Genomic DNA, 19817 nt, shown 5'->3' on the forward strand with positions numbered 1-19817 from the left:
TATGCACCCCACTAGACCCAAAGGTATGGGGAAAAGTCTCCTATCTTTTTCAAGGGGTATTTCACCACTAAATTGAAAAGATTTAGCAGAGAAACTTCCATTACGTCCAATCCAAAGAGCAGGCCAATGGCAGGCATGGAGAGCAAAAATGTCAGACCAGCTCCAGTCCGGACACGTGAGCCAGGCTGAGCAGCATGCTAACAAATGACCTGGTTTTTTACATTGTAAAAGAACATCTAATTTTTTTTGAATTTTGATATCTTCTTCCTTTCTTGGTGAAACTGAAATCAACAAATCTGCTAAAGGTTGTGGGTTTGATTTCTAAAACAAAGCCACTTTGTCACAGAAGTCCTAAAAGCTTCTTAAAAGCTATTTGGGGTAACATAACACACAGAATCCTGCTATGTACAAACTGCTGTTCTCTGCTTATCAAGAAGACAAGAAATGAGCCCCACAGAGGGCACTGTTAGCTCATCAATCCTCTGTCCCCAGAAGAGGATGTACACTGCCTGCTTACACACACAGACACATACATGCTCACCTGATAACAAGGAAATCTTAGTACATCCAAAAGTGTCTGGTTATTATTTTAACTGGTGCAGCACTTGTGCTTCCACTAATCTTCAAAAGAGAACTGGGCATTGCATTCCTGTTGGCAGCAGCATTCTCCTACCACTTTTGCCCAGTAATGACTGAGAACATTTATTTTTACTTTGAAGGGTGTTACCTACATGTCAGAACCCACATCTAATTGGAACTCTCCTAATGCCTTTGGCATTGTGGTACATAAAGCTGTGATCTTCTACCACTACAAATGTGCTCTGAGTCACAGGTTGGGTCCTAAATCTGCCTAGACTGTTCTTAGATATATAGCCAACAGTCTTAATACTGAGGAAACAGACTGCTTTAGTATGGCTGGAGAACACTGAAACACTTAGAGCTGTATAAGTAAAAGCTTACGTACAGCTTCTGCTCCATATACAGGTGACCAGTAAGCATGGGGATGTATAGAGTTGAAAACGTTATTTCAAATATATTATTTAGCTACTATATTCCAGCCACTATGGACTATGAACCCTTGCAGGAAAAAATGTATGAAGCTGAATAATTCAACTTTCATCCAAATTCATAGATGGACACAGAACTCAAGTTACACAGGTTGACACTTATATCACAGGTCTGTATCACAATCACATGGGGTTTGATTTGATGTTGATAAAGCAAGATTGATGAAATATAAATAATTCTCACTACCTTTATTTTATTTCCATGGTGTTAAAATACTGTAGTTAAGTCAGTTGTACTCTTTGTCTCCAAATAGCTTGATTTTATAAGTCACAGAATTACAATAATAGATGTCCATTATCTGCACACAGATAAACACATATATATAGTATTTAATTCAAACATACAGGAGAAAATGTCTCACCCAGTTAGTGGAAAAGTACTTGAGCTAGACAAGGACAATAACTGACAAAATTATATTATTAGGATAATTCTGCAGTCACTTTTTATTCCATAAAGTTGTATTTTTTGTAAACCTGACATTTCCAAAACAGTGCAAGTGAATCAGAATACAGGTGAACACAAGCTTCTAAATACAGGTGACATCAGTAAGAGTGAACACATTCTTTCAACCACAAGTTCACAAAAAGAAACATACAATTTTACTATATATAAGCAGTGACATTCTAAGAAAAAGAAGTGTCGATGGTGCAGGTACTCTACTGTGTATGCAAACCAAGCTCCAAAAGCAATTAGTCTTCATGCCAGTTTAATCAATGCACATTAAATGAATGAAATTCGACTTTCATTTAAATCCAAGAAACTCTAGCAAGTGAGTAGACTTGGACAAAGGATAGAAATTAGTTCCATGACTCCCTTAATTCTTTAGTGAAAGCAGTATTATGTATTTCCATGCCAGATGGATAATATGCTTTAAACTTGTGCAAGACTCAAAAATGTGCCCATATACAGGAGACATTCAAGAAAGTTGATACTAAATATTGTCAAAGAAAAATTTTTCATAACTATTGCTGTCAGCAAGCTGGGCTACCTGCACATCACTGACTTGGTATGTGGGGTCATTACCATGCATGTATTTAGGCATAGAAAGGGCTGTTTTCACTGTTATGCTTGGCATTGCAGAAGTCTTTGCCACTTTGAGATGAAAAGATTGCTTAAGTGGTTTACAGGTTTGGAGTTCACATCAGGCATAATTTCTCTCTCAGATATTCCAAGCAACTTGTGAGATTACTTCAATTCAGAGGCTGCTCCACTATTTTCTACAGTTTGCTGACTTCCTCATTACAATTAAGCAAATAAAAGAACAAGTTTATTCAGAAAAAACTAGCAGGTGTTTTTGTTAGCTACAATGGCCAAGTACCAGAGAATACTAGTGACATCCTTGGAGCACACTAGTTGTGCTGTCGCTTGGGGAGAAATTTCAAGACCCAAACCCCTTGGTTTTTAAATGACAACATGCTGTGAAAGGTGGCTCATCACTGTGCTGTGGGCCACCAAAACTGTGAAATGACTGTGATCTTCTTGAAATCACGATGGAAACTACACGGGGTTGCAACAGCACCGGCTCTCCATTAAGTGATATTTTTCTTTGATTCTCTCCCCCACCTTTTTTCCTGATCATCTTTTTCTGAGATTGTTTTCTTCCTATCCTAAAAACTTCAAGGTACTATTTGTAAGAAGACACCTTGTACATTGCAAGCTTTAGATATGTCAGATGCCAGAGCATTTGAAAATTTTACTGCCCCATTTCTAAGTATCCTCCTCCATAGCCTATAGCTAGTGTAAAGTGAGCCTGTTGGGGAAAAAAAAGGCAAAAAAAGTTCAGCAAACCTTTCAATTAGGTTGTCCAAGAAAACTCATGACAATTTCTCAAAATGGATTAATTGAAAAACACTTGTACAATGACTACCCCCAGCCTCTGTGTAAGCAGAACAGCACAAAAAACCTAACAAGGCTGACAGATGGGAACTTCCAGATCCCTAAAAGCAATTTCCAAAGTAACTATGTCTCTGGATATTTATGATGATTTCTTAACTAAAAAACCCAGACCCCAGCAGTTCTATAGCAGAGGTATGTTCTACACATTCTTGAAGTATCTTACATTTTCATAAGATTTTGGGATTAGAAACTGATTGCAACCAACTGATATTAGTGGGACTTTTTGTTTGGTTGCTCTTTAAGGAGTGGAAAGCTGCATCTACAGTATTTTAATATGAAGAACTGGTATGCTTCACTGTCAAATCTAAGTATCCTAGCTGGAAGAAAAAAGAGCCACAATGGAATTTGATTAAAAAAAAAAAAATTGAGAAAAAAATTTGGAGAGTATACATATAAAACCAAAACCATCCATGACAACAGAATGACAGAGTGCCTAGCAGTGATGATACTAAGAATTTGTGGATTGTTTCACAAATATGGCACTTACCTGGCCAACAACTAGATTTTCACTAAGGAATGATTTGTGCTGGATCAATTCTATGACAGTTCAAGTCAGAAATGAAACAAATTCAGTCTGGGCTCAAATGTGATTTACTTTTATTTGTTTTTTACAAATAAAACCATTTTTGCTCTGAGACAAAACAAAAAAAAAGGTCTAATAAAATCTGAAATGTTAAATTTGTAAATTTTTTTAATCTCTCTCCTTTATATAGTTTTAAAAGAGGTTCCAAAGGTATAACTAATTTTGATTTTTAAAATATTGTAAGGAAGAATTTCTGTCAGATTTCAAAGTAAATTTTTGTTTAAAAAGCTGAAATTAATGATTTCAGCTTTTCAAAGGGAGCTTTCTCCTTTTTTTGAATGGAGACTTCTACATTCAATTCAATTCACAAGTAGTTTCACTTATGCCCTGAATTATTTTTTCAGATATTTTACTTCTTAATAATTTTGGGGAGCTCAGTTTTAGAGAGGGCAGATACTGAAGATTCTTACAGATAATAAACAGACCCCCTTTTTTAGCAAGTACTTTAAGCAATTTTAATTTATAGCTGTGAATCAATCTCACATTCAATTTCTGTCTGACTTAGATTTTTTTTAACAGAAAAACCAGACAACTAACTTTTGTTGGTTAACAAAAACTAACTGATGTCAGACTGCGAGGAATTCAACAACCTTCAATATTAGAGGCAGATATAGATTAGATATTTGAAGGAAGCTATTTACTGTGAGGGTAATGAGAAACTGGAACAGGTTGCTCAGAGAAGTTGTGGATGGCCCATCCCTGGAAGCATTCAAGGCCTGCTTGGATGGGGCTCGGAGTAACCTGGCATGGCCATGGGCAGGGATTTGGAACTAGATGATCTTTAAGGTTCCTTCCAACACAAGCCATTGACTCTCTGACAATAGAGCAGTTCAAGGCCAGACTGGATTGGACTTTGAGGAACCTGGTCTAGCAAAAATTCTCCCTGCCCATGGCAGGGGCGTTGGAACTAAATCTTTAAGGTCCTTTCCAAGCCATTCTGTGGTTCTGTCTCTAGATGATAATATAACAGTGCAGTCAAATGCCATCAGCCTTTTGGTTTTGCACTCTGATGGAAAATCTACACTCCACTACATGCTTATAACAGGATTTTGCTGTGGATTTTGGCTTAAATGATCATTTGTCACACAGAATCTGTCAAATCAACAATTATTGTTTTAAGAAAGATGTTGAACAGACTAATAGTTTTTCTTGTCAGATGTTGAATCAATACGCTTAATTCACTTTGAAATTATTTTCTCCCTAATGCATGCAGATAGCTAATAGTTAATACATACTGATCAATACTGTAGTAATAGCAGACACTTGGTGATGGCGGCAGTAAAAACTCAAACAGGAATATGGATGTGGTCCATTTTTTAGAATTTGAAGCTATCATGAATATGACAAGGAAGAGCAAGACCTATTCTCAAGCAGATTTCTTTCGTGTTCTCTGTGTTCAAGTTTCCAAACTTCCAGCTGTTCTTTTACCCCACCCTTGAGGAGGAAGACATCCTGCAACCTTTCAATCCTGGTTTCACTTTTACCACAGAGGTCGGCCCTTCTTTCCTTTACATGGATTTTATAGCAACATGACATTTACTCCTTATTTACACAAAGTGCAAAATACAAGTAGAATCTAAACCCAAGTCTTACAGAATTTCACTATTTCTATTCAGAAATCCAAGAGCTTTTTGAAGAAACATGTTTGAATTAATTACAATTAGATTTCTTCTAATTCAACAAATGATTTCTTAAAGAATTATGAGCAAAGTAGCAAGCTGGCATACAATAATATCTGCACCTTGACTAAACTTCCCTCTAAATTCTTGAGGAAATACATTCAGTACTTGGAACACCCAGATAGGCAATCTCAAGACTCAAAAGATCCAAACATTTTAATCCTTCCATCTACTTATCTCTCTTAAAATTACCATATAAACAAACTCATGACTCAAATATGTAACTCACATGGCAGACATAATGTTCATAGCTTGTAGCAATTTATCACTTGCTTTGATAGCAACAGATCACAATCTTTAACAGTAGCTTTAAAACTATCCATCTTAACATTAATATGACTTAATTACTTTTGTTTTTATTTATTTAAGGGAATTTGTCAATGCCAGAGTGGTTGGCCTAATTATATCCTTTTGGTATCTCAACTGTACAGTCCTAGAGACTGCAAGAGAATACTTCCCAAAGAGAACATTCTGTGATGCCTTCTTCAGTGAGCCAAAGCAAGCTACATCTTGCTACATTTCACTGAAGAAGTGTTTTCATCCTCTCCCATCCAGACTAGTAAAGAACAGACTCAAGATACAGAGTATCACGACTGTGAAATACTTTAGGTTCTTCAGCTTATAAATCAAACACCAAATTCAACTTAAAGAAAGAGACAGTGAAAAGATTTTGGCTTATTTCCATTAAATGATCTATATATGATATTACCAAGCCTTGTGAATTAAGCATATGAGGATTTCAGCTACTTTTATCTGCAAATCTCTTTTCTCTCTTGCATTGATGTTTAAAAGTACAATAGAATTTATATATATATATGTATTTCCAAAGATTTAGCCAGATATCAGTGCTTGAGTGAACTATATAGTTATTCAATAGAAATTATAAAACATTGATACAAATACAAAGACATACTCAATATAAAAAGCTTATATTTATAAAAAATATTTTTAGGTAAAAATCTTCCCCTGAGGGCATACCACATAGTTGGATTCATAAATATTGCTCTGCACTGCAGCTTGGTTACCAAAGTTCAAAGTTCAACTCTTAAATGAAGTGTGAATTGCTCCAGTCATCTGACATGGCTGCAGTGATTGCCTCAGGATATGTTCCCTAGCTTTTTGGAGTAATAAAGACACAGCATCAATTGGGTCTCCGAAAAATCTGGAGAAGATTCCTTCTTCCACATATGGAAGATACGAGAGCAGGACCTGTAAGCTAGCGAGTGCATGTCACATGACTGGGCTTTTGTTTCATGGGCAGTTTACTGATTTTTCTGGACCCAGTTCCAACTATCTTCATTCTCCTTTCTGCTCTTTTCAGCCTCAATAATTTCTTTGTACCTCCGGCGGAAGAAGCCCATCTGCAAATCAGAAGAGATGACAGCAGTAAGTTACTGAATCATTAAATTGAAACTTTGTTGGTATGACAACAGATAACATTATGCAGAAAGAACCAGCCCAGGAGTTAGCATCTAATTTCTGCAAGTGCCAATCTGAAATCATAGCTCTTTATTTGCATCAGTATAAATTAGATCAACTGGGTCCCAAATTTTCATAAGTACTCTGCTCCTTATAGATGAACTACTCTAGGTAGGAGTCCTCTTATATGAAGCATGATTTTTTTTTAAAAAAAAAGCACATAAAGTATTTCTAATAAATACAGACCCACAGAGGCAGATACAGATTTATTGATTTAAAATAAAGACTAAAGTTAAATTTGCAGGTGAACCAAAAGTCAGGCTAACTCTTGGGTACTGAGTAAATGCTGACAGAGTTATATGAACAGTGCTCTCAGTGTCTAGAACCTCACAAAAGAAGAGGGATTAAGGAATACAGTACAGTCACCCACCTCCCACTTCTCAATTCCAACTATTATCACTGACAGTCACTTTTGCATACCTTCTTGTTTCCTAAATCCTTGTACTTAAAGAAATGCAATTGATTTTCATCTGTTTGGATAAAAATTCTCATACCTCTGTTTTTTTAAGTCTCTCAGATAAACAGACATCATTTTAATAACTGACTTTGGTAAGCATTCAAGAATAATCTCTCAAATTTAGCAGTGCACTGTTGAGATTACTGAATAAATATTTTGTTCAACATAATTAAACATTTATGTAATTCCTACCACTCTAAACCTGTTTTCTTACTCCTGCTGTGTAAAACATGATGTTTTAGTCTTCTTTTATCAACCAGTTATTGCCACCCTTTATTCCCAAATTGCCTATGTGTAGGAATACTTGGTGCTGTTTTGTCATTACTAAAATTCCATTAAATTGGACTTCTTAGTTTCAGTTTTCAGCAACTTTAATTTTCTTCAAGTGTATTTTAATTCACAGGGTAGCATATTCTATCTGTCAAGGGGGATTCTCCAGCACATCTTCCTAAAGTCCAAGTCCTTGCCTGTGCCTCGAATTATATCCCAAATTCACAGCAGCATGAGACTATGCACACACCATCCTCTCATCAATCCTTATCTCTGCCTCTTGCCTTCTGGTGCAAAGGACATAAAAGCTGCAGCATAGTCTAAGAAGCCCCTCTCTTTTGGTAACTGGGACATGCTATTAATCTAGAGATAAGCGTACCCTGCTAGGAGCATAGGTATACATTACACACATACCTACTGTCCTAGTTCCAGACAGACAGGGACAATTTCTGCAGTAGCAGAGGGGGCATGATTAGAACCTGGAGTTTATTCTACACCACCTCACTCATTGCCAGGAGTGGGGGGAAGGGAGTCTCTTCCAGGGGAAGGGGTTCCTTCTGGTCAAGAAAGCATGGCGGAGGTAACAGTGGGGTAATGCTAGTTCCAAGCCAAAGGGTGCAGTCCAGGTAACATAATGTCTTGGGGTGATTTTATGATAATACTGTATTTCGCTATTGTCTGCTTTATGCCCAGAAATGGGTCCCAAAGCTTTAAGCTGGGTCCAGGAGAGGGGAGAGAGAAGTCAGGCAAATTCTTCAGCGCAGTTTGTGTTCAAGGACTCACACACACTCTCGTGTTCTCACCACTGCAGAGCCGAGGGAACACCCTCCTGCTTTTAGTTAGCCTCTCAGCTGAGGCAAGAAATTTTCCCATACCAACATACCGAAATCCTCTGGTAACTTTTTCCTCTTCTGGAAGTGTTTGGCCTAGCTATGATCCAAGAACCAGATCGGACCCCATGGACCAGCAGTGAGGCTGCAGGGATGCCGCATCCCGGCCTCGGACCTCGGGAGGGGCCGAGCCAGCTACAGAAGGAACTCTAAATCCACCAGCTTTCTCCACACAAGGAGGTTTAATATTTGTCTCAGTTTTGAAAGACAGGTGTCTGCTAAGGAAGGCAGAGGCCCCCCTTGAAGTGGCAGATATAACCCCTTTTCCCTCCAAGTTATTATATTTTGAAATCAAGAGCCTTTAGGCGAAGATGTGGGAAATAGGAATAACAGTTCTTTACTATATATATATATGTATATAACCAGTCAAACAAAACAACTATGGCAGTAACAGCAATCACAAACCCAGTCCCAGCCTTCTCGGCTGTCAGGCTATTTCCCCTCGGGTGCAGTTTTGCTCGCAGCCGGCAGGGGCGCTGGCGGCTCCCGGTGAGCAGGGCAGGTGCGATGGTTCCCCCGCGGCTGCAGGGGGCGCTCCGGAGCGAGCTCGGGAAACCCGCGGCTCTGGTGCCCTGGGATCCCGGGAAGGATGGAACAAAGGCTTCACAAACCCCTGGGCAGCTGATCCCGGGCTCTCAGGAACAGCAGGCTGAAACAGCAGGCTAGAACAGCAGGCTGGAACGGCAGGGACGGACGCAAATCCCGGGTGGCAGGCGAGATGTATCCAGATGGGAGAACCCCACGGAGGCCCAGGCAGGCAGGGCGAGCAGGGCTACAGCGTAGCGAAAGCTCGAAGCAGCAGCGGGGCAGGGCAGCCACAGCCTGGTCTCCAGCAGGGCAGGGAAAGCGGCTTTTGGGGTCCCGGCGTTGTTTCCAGCAGGAAGAAAGAACGGCCAAAAAGAAAGAAGCAGCAGCTCCTTTCTCTGCAGCTTCTCTCTCCGGACGCTCAGAGCGGACTGCCCCCACACCCAGGTGTAGACAAAGGAGTAGCCAGGCCCGCCCCACTCCCCTTTTTGTCTTTCTTAAGTACAGCTATTTGTCCCCTAGCAACATGCATATGGGAGAAAATTCCTTTAACAGGAAAAAAAACTAAGACTAAACTAAACCCCCAACAATATTTTAACAGTTATTCATTTTTTCCGTGTGCATGTGGGCACTTTGTTTGTTAAATAAATAGTTTTTTTCACTTTCCTCCAAGAAATTCCTTTTGTATCAGTGGGGGAGGGAGTGCTGAAACATGTCTTCTGGGGAGATGTTCCTTTCAGAGCATTTTCCCCTAAACTTGTCTCAAACTGAAACACATGGCTGCAGTCAGGTTGGCTCAGTAGCATTTTGCATGTCAATCACTCCTTTCTATTGTTTTGTTATTATTATTGTTGCTTTTAATATTTGTTTTCTTATCTCATTGCTGTTTCCAGTAAATTTTACTTATCACAACCCATAATCTTCACATTTTTTACCTCCAGTTCTCCTACCCATCCTGCCTAAGGGGAGTTTGGAGTGTTTCAGTGGGAGCATTAAATTGGAGAATACAACTCTTAAACCATGACAGCCTAGTTTGGTGCCCAAGTGGGACATGGAGGTTGTGATAACAACAGATCTGCCCAGAGAAGGCTGGAAATGATCTTCATCTAAGCATTTGTTGTATGAGGTACAGAGCCACTGGCTACAATGTTGCTTGATCTGTTCATGTGGTTATGGTACCTAACCCTGTATATATTCCTGTATGTGCTCCTTGCAGTGCTCTTTTTCAGAGCAGGGAGAAGGATCAGGATTACTTTGTTGATGTACTGTGTGATAACAGTTTACCACATGATAACATGTAATGAAGGTCATTTGGGGTTTATACTCAGTGTTGTTCTCTACCCTTGCCTCAGGCGCAATATTTGGTAGTCCAGTAATAATCATACCCAGTCTGTGGGGAGAGTAGGGGAGGATGACTTTCCCCAGCTTTTTACCCCCTTTTCCTTCTTCAGGCCTGTTACAACAGCTTTGGAGAATTTTGAATTCCCTTTGGGTGTTAAGGAAAGTGTGTTGTTGTTGCTAACTCTGCCAGGTCTCCTCAGTGCAGTCCACACCATGGTAGGAATTAAATAAAAGAGATTTTTAATATGATCTTTCAGAGATCTGCCCCTGATGGTGGATAGTCATGAGTGGCATGGAATGTGGGAGAAAAACTTTGAGAAATTATCTGCTCCAAAGGCTTGGAAGTTCATCCCTGAACAACTACAGGATCCTGATAAAGTGACAGAATATTGCAAAGAGAATGCTGTGGCAATTGCAGAGAGGAGCAATTATTGCAATGCGCTGGGCCCCAAGTATGATTTATTGGACACTGCTCTTTACTAGATAACACCTTCAGAGGGAAGGGAAGGAAAACAGACCAGCAGGCACCGTGGCCACTCAAACTGCAGCTGAACCAGATGAACAACTCATGCCAGTAGCAGGTGCCCCGATAAAGAAATTCAAGACAAATTTAGTTCACATAGTGATGGATGAAGAGGAATAGGGCGCTCAGAACAGGAGGAAGAAGCAGGGCCAGAGAGAATCACCTGATCTCTACCCCTAGGTGAGCTCGAAGATATGCAAAAACATGTCAGCCACAAGTCAGGAGAGCCCCTTGTGACCTGCCTGCTCCAGTGCTGGGATACCACAACTTGCAACATGAAACTAGAAGGTAGTGAGGCCAAGCAGGCCTCAAGTGATGTCCCAGGATGTAGGCATTGGCGAGGGGATTTAGAAGAGGACAGAAGCTCTCAGCCTCTGGAGGCAACATCTGTCAAGCATGAGGGAAAGGTATTCTCTCTTGGATGACCTAATAGTGCACTGAGATGAGTGGAATGCCATGGAGAAAGGTTATCCAGAACCTGAAAGAATTAGCTGTGCTGGAGGTAATCTATAGGGACTCAAACAATGAGCAGTCACCTGTAGACCCAGATCAGGTCCAATGTACACAATCCATGTGGCAGAAATTTGTATGGTGTGTGCCGTCGTTGTCCACCAACCCTTTGGCATTGATGTCAGTGAAAGAAGAAGAAACATTGCTTCAGGTGATTACCTGACTTCAACAATACAAAGTTCATCTTTTTTCCTCCCTACCAACCTGTGCCTCAGCTGTAGAAAGACTGTACAAGACTGCAGACAGACTTGAGCGACTTGAGCAAGCTAGGTGAAAATGTCCCATTGCCCCGTCAGTGTGGACCAGAGTTTCTGCTATTGGGAGCATGTACCTCCTTGTTGGAGAGAGGGGTACACACCACGAGGTAACCTGTGTTTTTACCTGTATGACCATAGAGATGACATGACAAAGTGGGATGGAAAACCCACCTCTGCCCTAACAGCACAGGTACATGAGTTGAGAGGAAGAACAACCACCAAAGGAAATTCTTCAAGGATAAATGCCACTCCAGTTTCCAGTGGGCAAGTCCTCAGACAGAATGGAAGGGCTGAATGTTATTTCTGATCCTCTTGAAGGGATCTCCAGTTCCTTTTTAGAAGAACTGAGCAAAGACTACCAAGACCAGAAGCAGAGAGGACCTGCCTGCAGCCAAGTGGAGAAAAGGGACAATTGGATCTATTGGACTGTGTGGATCCCATAGCCTAGCACATCAGACCCACAAGAGTATAAGGCTTTAGTTTACACCTGTGTTCAATTTACCCTGATGCCATCAAGGTATGTGGGAGCGGAATCCATTCCTATTTCTGGGGTGACAGGGGTATCCCAGCAGCTGACAGTACTGGAAGCTGAAGTGAGCCTTACTGGGAAGGAGTGGTAGAAACACCCCCCTGTGACTGGTTCAGAGGCCCTGTGCATTCTTGGCATAGACTATCTCAGAAATGGGTATTTCAAAGACCCAAAAGGACATAGCTTTTGGGATAGCTGCTCTGGAGACAGAAGAAATCAGGCAACTGAATACCATGCCTGGTCTCTCAGATGACCTCTCTGCTGTGGGACTGCTGAGAGTTGAAGAACAACAGGTACCAAACGCCACAGCAACAGTGCACTGTCAGCAGTACTGCACCAACCAATACTCTGTGACTCCCACTGTTCCGGTTTGGCCAAATTTAGAAATATATCCTCTGAGAGAAGGCACAACCACCCCTTCCCCCCTCCAGGTTCGGGAAAAAAAAAAATTTTTCCTCGAAGGAAAGTGAAGGAGATAAAACTATTTATTTAACAAACACATGGGGAAACGAAAATAAGGCTAAATAATAAAATGTTTCGCTGTGGAGGAAAAACCTGGGAAAGTGTTAGAGTCCTCCCTTTGGTCTCCTTGGAGCTGGGGCTTGGGCCAGGGCCAGGCCCTCTGTGCCTGATGGAAAGTCCTCCCGATGTGCTCGGAGGTTGAAAAGCAGAAAATCCGGAATTCCGGAGAAGGAAAAGCAAAATCCAACTCTCAGTCTCTCTCCGGAGAACAAGAAGCTGAAACAACTGGCCAAAAGCTGACTGGAAAGCAGCAAGCCAGGTGCTTCCTCGCTCCCCTGCCGCAGCTGGGGGGGGGGGGGGAAAGTCGCTATCTCTACTTGACCTTGAACAAGCTGCAAACTGCTTTGAAAAAGTTTTGCTCAGTTTTTTTCCTTCCCCCTCTCAGGCTCGGTTTAGAGGCATAGAAAAGCACAAAAATTAATTTCTGGGCATAGGCAGCGCTATGGGATACACATCATAAGGTCACCCCAAGACACCCACCCATAAAATGGTTCAGGAACTGGAGACCCGGGGAGTGGTCAGTAAGACTCGCTCACACTTTAATAGCCCCATATGGCCAGTGCATAAGTCCAATGAAGAGTGGAGACTGACAGTGGACTATCATGTCCTGAATGAAGTCATACCACCACTGAGTGCTGCTGTGACGGACATGCTGGAACTGCAGTATGAACTGCAGTCCAAGGCAGTGAAGTGGTGTGTCATGGTTTAGCATCGTTAAAGAAGGCTCCATCAGCCATGGAAGTGATTCTCTTGCAAAGAGGTGCTCACAGCTTCCTCTATGACCTGACAGAACCAATCAACTGGCTAGTTTGAATATTGGCAACTTTTTAAGCCACTTAAGAAGCTTGATATGCCTCTGTGATCCACCTTTAAGAACAAACAAACCCCGGGAAAGCTCTCTTGCTTCCAGCTTTCGGACAGGTAACTGGGGGGCCTGTGTGTCCCAGCAGGACAAGGCCAGGCCCTGCTCTGCCCGGGCCAGGCCGAGAGACAGTTATCCTGGAGCCTTGTGGCCCTGTTCCACCCACAGCCCTGCTCCATGCAGGCGGCCCTGCGGCGCAGCTCGGCCAGCCCCCCCAGTGCAGCCGAAAATTCATCTGAGGCCACTGCATCTGGGGCCGCCGCCCGGCAAAGATCGTGTGACCAACAGCGATAAGTAAATTCCAGCTGCAAGGCCCACGTGAGATTAACCCTTTTAGTGTTGTGAGTTCCCTCCAGAACAGATGAAGCCTGCAGACATCAATCCTCTCCCGAGTCAGAGGAAGACGGATGGTGGAGGCAAGTGAAGAAAACACCATAAAGACACCAAAGTCAGTGAAGAAGGAAGAGCTGAAACCCCGAGAGAGGAGAAAGAGGAGATGCTTCAAGCCTAGAAGCTGACATTCTGTTGTAAAGCTATCATGATGGACTATGATACATCAGAGTACCCTTTGTAATTTCATGAAAGCATGGGGGGATGAAGCGTTCAAATTGCAATTGTGAGCAAAAGTACCTGTGCTGAAATAAGCAAATGTTGAAGTAGCTGTAATTTGATGAGAAGCTTGAACAGAAAGAGATGAAAGTGAGGACAACCCTTGCTCTCAGGGGAGGAGGAGACCTCTGTTCCTGGAGATGAAGATGCTCCCAGAGATAGGTGAAGAGAACCTTTGTTTCTGAACAGCTCAACCTTAAAATGGTACCCCATTAGCAAAGATTGGACCCTAGAAAACAGTTGTGGGGAAAGCTGTAAGTCGAGGGAAGGGACTTCCACATGCGAGCAGAGAACCAACCCGGGCGGCTGTCTCGCTGTGACACTAAAGCCATGAGAGAACTTCTTGTGGAGATGTCTCCATAGCACGAGCAAGAGAGACTCGTCTCCCTAAGTGAACTGAAAAACATTAGTATAGAAATGGTAACCTGACTGAAAATCTCAAGGGTTGTCTTTTTACGTTGTCAGTGGGAGAAAGGAGAAAGGTGGGGAGATGTGGTGATGCGATACCTTTATTGTATTTTTATATAAGTTTTCTGTACCCCAATGGTTCATCCCTACCTTCCCCACTCCTATTCCCAGTTGGTTTGCCCCAGACCCAAGCCGCTCCCCTGGTGCTCCCTACATGGTTGTTCTCCTCCCCTTGTTCTAGCTCTTTCCCTATCAATCACCCAAACCCCTCCTGTTGTTCCCAAAGGTCCAGTGTCCATCATCTGAAACCTCCCAGTTTACCCTAATATGGTCCCTGTCAATCCCCCGAGACCCTACCCCTCTAGATACCTCCCCCTTTGGAAATCCCCTAAACCTGGATGCTCCATTGGGGCATGTGATCCCTTTCCCTCCTCCCCTTGAGGCTATTGGCCCAAGGAAATGTCTATCCTCGTCCATATCTCTCCCTTAGAGATTTCTATTGGTCCCCAGTTAAGCCATCCCCATTGAAACACCTCCCTTTATAAGAGGTTCCCTGGAGCTGTTTGGGGCTTGTCTCCTGGGAGTTGCTTCCCGTAAACTTGTATTATCCCGTGTGGGAAGCCTCCTTGCTACTTTTTATCCTCTCCCTCAGCCGGACTGCTGACAGCCACTGTGCCTGGAGCTTCAGCTCCCCTGGGCAGAGCTGAACTCCTGAGGAGCAGCTTTAAAGCCAAGAGCCTCCAGCTGCTCCCCAGTCCTATCGCACACTGCAGGGGCTAGCCAGGGCAGTGGTCAGTGGCGGTCATTGCGACAGGGAAAGTGTTCTGAAGGTTTAGTCTGACTTTTTTTCTTTTAGGTCTGTTAATAAATTTCTTAATATTCTTTTAAGTTTTGTGCCTGCTTTGCTTTTCTCCTAACTCTTATCTCACAGAAGGAAAATAAGTAAGTAATGGATATTTTGAACCAAACCACTACACTTAATCGGTGTTTCCGCCCAGTTTCGAACTGAACCCACTACGTGGTGCCATCTTCAATATTGCTAACACATTTTTCTCTATTCTTTTAGCATCAGAGTGCAGGCCACAGTTTGCCTTCACCTGGAGGGGTGTCCAGTACACCTGGAATGGACTGCCTCAGCAGGGGAAAGAGCTCCCCTATTTGCCATGGACTCACCCAGACTCAATTGGAAAAGGGTGAGGCTCCAGAATAGTTGCTATACATTGATAACATCATTGTGGAGGAAGTTTTTGAGAAAGGGGAGGAGATAATCCAAATCCTCCTCATGGCCAGTTCTGTCATAAAGCAAAGTAAGATCAAGGCACTTGCCCAGGAAATTCAGTTTTTAGGAGTAAAATGGCACGATGGATATCATCAGATTCCAATGGGTAAGTGGATGGAATCCTACATGGCAAGTCGCAAAAGTTATTGACAGACAAACTGGATCAAGTCAGATTGCAGAGCTGAAAGCTGTCCAGCTGGGTTTAGGTATCACTGAATGAGAGAAATGGCCAGTGTTCTACCTGTACCCTGACTCATGGATGGTAGCAAATGCTCTGTGGGGCTGGTTAGACTGATGGAAAAAGACCAATTGCCAGCACAGAGATAAACTCACCTGGGCTGCTGAATTCTGGCAAGACATCACTACCCAGATAGAGAAGTTGGCTGTATAAGTATGTCATGTAGACATACATGTATGCCTTGTCATACCCAAGAGTCAGGCTATTGAAGAACACTACAACAACAGACAGGTGGATTACCCTGCCAAGATTAAAGTGCTTTAGGTAGATCTGGACTGGCAACGTAAGGGTGATTTTCTTCTGGGTCAGTGGGCCCATGACAACTCAGGTCATCAGTGAAGAGATTCAATATACAGATGGGCTTGTGATCAAGGGATGGACTTAACCATGAACACAATCTCCCAGGTTATCCATAACTGAAACATGCTGCAGGCCAAGCAGGTAAAGCCCCTGTGGTATGAGGGGAGTGGTTGAAATATAAATATGAGGCAGTCTGGCAAACTGATCGCATCGCACTCCTGCAAACCCACCAAGGCAAGCGCTACATTCTTACAATGGTGGAAGCAACCACTGGATGACTGGAGATGTGCCCTGTGCCTCACACCACTTCCTAGACTGTAGAGGGATTCCTTGTGGAATATAGGATACCTCAGGAGAGCTTGAGCATCCCAGGGCTGTTGCAGAAGTACCCCTGACGGGGCCTCAGGCTGAAGATAGGCTTGCAAGGCACCTGCTAGCCGGCAGCCTTGAACAGCCTTGGGAAAAGGTATACACTGGTCAGCTCCCCCGCTGCTTAGAGGCTTTCTCATGGGAAAGGGGCGTGAACTTTGGAAAAAGTATAACTTGGTGTAACCGGACAATAAAAGGGGAGCACGATGCTCAAATCAGATCGGTGTTCATGTCATGACTCTGGCTGGATTCCCCTGCACCCGGGACCCCCCCCCTTGCCAAACGTGGCGCCCGAACGGCAGGGACCCGAGTGAGTTTTGCTACATGCAGGTTCGCTTAAACGCGGTAAGACTCCAAATTTCATCGTATCGGTGCGGCGGAGCCAGGGGAGCCAGAGCGGGTGGCCCCAAAGCCGAGTAAAGCCGGGGGCCCGGTCTCAAAGCAGAATAGAAGGCCGGAGGATAAGTCCCAGAGCTGAGTAAAGCCAGGGGCTGAACCTCAAAGTCAAGTGGCCGGAGACCGTATTTTCGCGCAGCCGAGCGGGTACCTGCAGCAAAGAAGCTATGGACTACGAGGCAGAACCTCGACTCCTAGCTAGTATCCTCTCTATGAGAGGTGAGATTATGAAAGACTGAGATCTGAATGCCCTCGTTATGTGGGCCCAGGAACATGCATTATTGAGTTACACTTCGCTTTTGTTTTCAACCGAAGCATGGGGGGAAGTTGGAAACGAATTGTGGCTGTCCACGATTGGGGGAGGAAAGGAAGCTAAAGCTCTCGGCTTAACCTGGAGAGCCGTAACTGGCACTCTCGCAGAGATGAAAACAGAGAGGACAGTGGCCACGGCCGCCATAGAGGCTTTAGAGAGTAGCAGCTCCGGGTGTAGCGGCTCCGGGAAAGGAACAGACGGGGGTCTTACAGAGTGGTGGCCAGAGACCAGGGCGGAGTCCAGGGGTAGCACGGTTCTTTGGGCTGGCCGTGAAAAGAACGACTAAAGGCACAGCAGCACCCATCTGCTCACTGTGGGAGTTGCTGGACTCAGCAGGGAAGGAAGTTATCCTTCCGACGTCTGAGAGAGAAATGTCTGCGAACGTGGAAACAGAGCTGCCCGACTCAGGGGGCGGGGCACAGGCGGGCCAAGGAGACACAGGCAGTCCTGGTGCCCGGCCGAAAGTGGCAGAGCGCAACCCCCCTCTGCCGAACAGCGGAGCAACATCCGGCAGCAAAGCAGCTTCTGCGGTTTCGTCGCCTGCAGAGCCAGAGCCAGCCAGGGCTGCCGGGGGTCAGCCCCAAGAGGGGGAGAAGCACCAAGAAATGATGCAAGAAGTAATCAAAAAGCTTGCCGACTTATCTACACGGCAAGACGCGCTTGAGCCTAAAGCTTGTGATGTTACGCCATCAGCACCGTGGTGTCCCGTGGCCCCACCAGTCAAGTTAGCACTCAAAGCTCCTACATTCCCGTCGGGAGAATCAAGCACAATGCCTACAGCCCCTCCCTTCCCGCGAGGGGAGGTGCAGCCATCGTTTCCATCAGCCCCGACGGAGAGGACTGACCCATTGCGAAGGAGATGGAATGCAGTTATCCGTGATGCAGTCACTGAGGGTGATTGGCAAGCAGTGAATGCCCTCGCTTGCCCTGTACAGATACAAGGGGACACTGCAAAGTGGGAACCCCATGACTGGAAGATCTTGCAGCAAGCCAAGCAAACGGTCACCACGCATGGCTTGCGGTCTGAAGCTACCCGACGCGTTCTTCAGTTTATCTTTACAGCAGATGTCCTGTGTTCAGATGATTGCATCGGCATCGCACAATTATTATTAACCCCTTCACAGTTCCTGCTCTGGGAGCGAACGTGGAGGCAGCTAGCACAAGAAGAAGCTAGCAAACAGCAAGGTGACACACAAGACCCACTATATGCACTCCAAGCTGACATGCTAACTGGGAGCGGAGCTTACGGGGCGACGGTGACACAGCTGACCATGCCCGTAGTCATTCATCAGTTGTCACAGACTCTTGCCCACAAAGCCTTGTTGTCAGTACCTGAAAAGAAAAAGTCTCCCCCGTATGATGCAGTCCAACAGGGGCTGTCAGAGACATACGGTCAGTTCATCGACCATTTGTCAGCAGCCTTAAAGGATGCAACTGAGCTCTCTGATGAGCACCAAGAGCAAATGTTCCAAACACTTGCCTTTGAAAATGCTAATAGGCAAACTAAGACAATTCTGGCCACGCTGCCCCAAGGAGCAGGTGTAGACGAGATGCTCGTACGTGCTACCTGTGCAGAACAGTCATCTCAAACAGCTGCTTTTACTGCAACGTTGCAGAATGTCCTGCAACAACAGGGACAAGTCATCGCCACAGCACTGACCAGAGGGGTGCCCAGCAAGTGGTGCCGTGCTACGCATACAAGACCCCGAAGCGAGAAGGCACAGTCAGCATCAGCTCCTGAGGAAAGTGATGCCACTACCATAACAACTGTCTGGGACCTCCATGCCGAGAAGCCTTGGGAGAGGCTGCAGATGTGGCTGAGTGAGTGAGCTGAGGACTTGCCAGATCCACCACTCTCCGTAGCAGGAGAAATAGCGAGACCCTGGCGCAAATGTAACAGCTGCCCTGGGTGGTTGCTAGTGACTTGTGGTGGGTGTTGGGGAACCCTCTCCAAAGGCAAAGCTAAGAAGGAGAGTTGCATAGATTTTTGGGTATAGCACCAGACACAGAGGTAGAGTGAGAAATTGTTTTTTGACTGTCTTGAGACAGGAGCATTAGTGGACATTTTCAATCAGCTGTCTGCCCATTTAGATCGAGTGAAGGCAGTTAATTTGGCTAGTATCTATGTTTTTACCTGGTGCTTCAGCAGCCAGGGCTCACGCTATTTTGCATAAACTTGCTTGCTGGGAGAGGGATAAGTTAAACATAACTTCGCAGATGCGTGATGAGCTAAGCGTAGATGTTACTAGTGTTAGACATACAATATTACAAAATCGAGCAGCCATTGATTTTCTACTACTAGTTTACGGCCACGGTTGTGAAGAGTTCCAGGGTATGTGCTGTATGAATCTTTCTGACCACTCTGTCTCAATTCACAAGCACCTCTCTGACCTCCAGAGGGGCCTGCACAACCTTCAGGAGACAGATGACCCTATTGGAGATTGGCTTAAAGGTCTAGGTATCACCAGATGGCTGCGTACCTTGGTAGTAGAAGGCTGCCGATTGCTATTTGTA

At 44.2% G+C, this 19817-nt stretch overlaps 1 protein-coding gene across 1 annotated transcript in view; it reads right to left on the bottom strand.

Moving 5' to 3' along the window:
* Positions 1 to 1241: 1241 nt before the first annotated feature.
* ITGA9 (integrin subunit alpha 9) overlaps positions 1242 to 19817 on the bottom strand; it is a 244396-nt gene continuing 225820 nt past the window's right edge. The window contains exon 28 of the mRNA XM_042044551.1: positions 1242 to 6587. Within this exon, the coding sequence (XP_041900485.1) occupies positions 6489 to 6587 (99 nt within the window). The 3' untranslated portion in view covers positions 1242 to 6488. The remainder of the gene's footprint in view (positions 6588 to 19817) is intronic.

Source organism: Corvus kubaryi, unplaced genomic scaffold (assembly GCF_017639235.1).
Source record: "Corvus kubaryi isolate FWS band 111438036 unplaced genomic scaffold, C.kubaryi_AGA036_p1.0 37398, whole genome shotgun sequence".
NCBI lineage: Eukaryota > Metazoa > Chordata > Aves > Passeriformes > Corvidae > Corvus > Corvus kubaryi.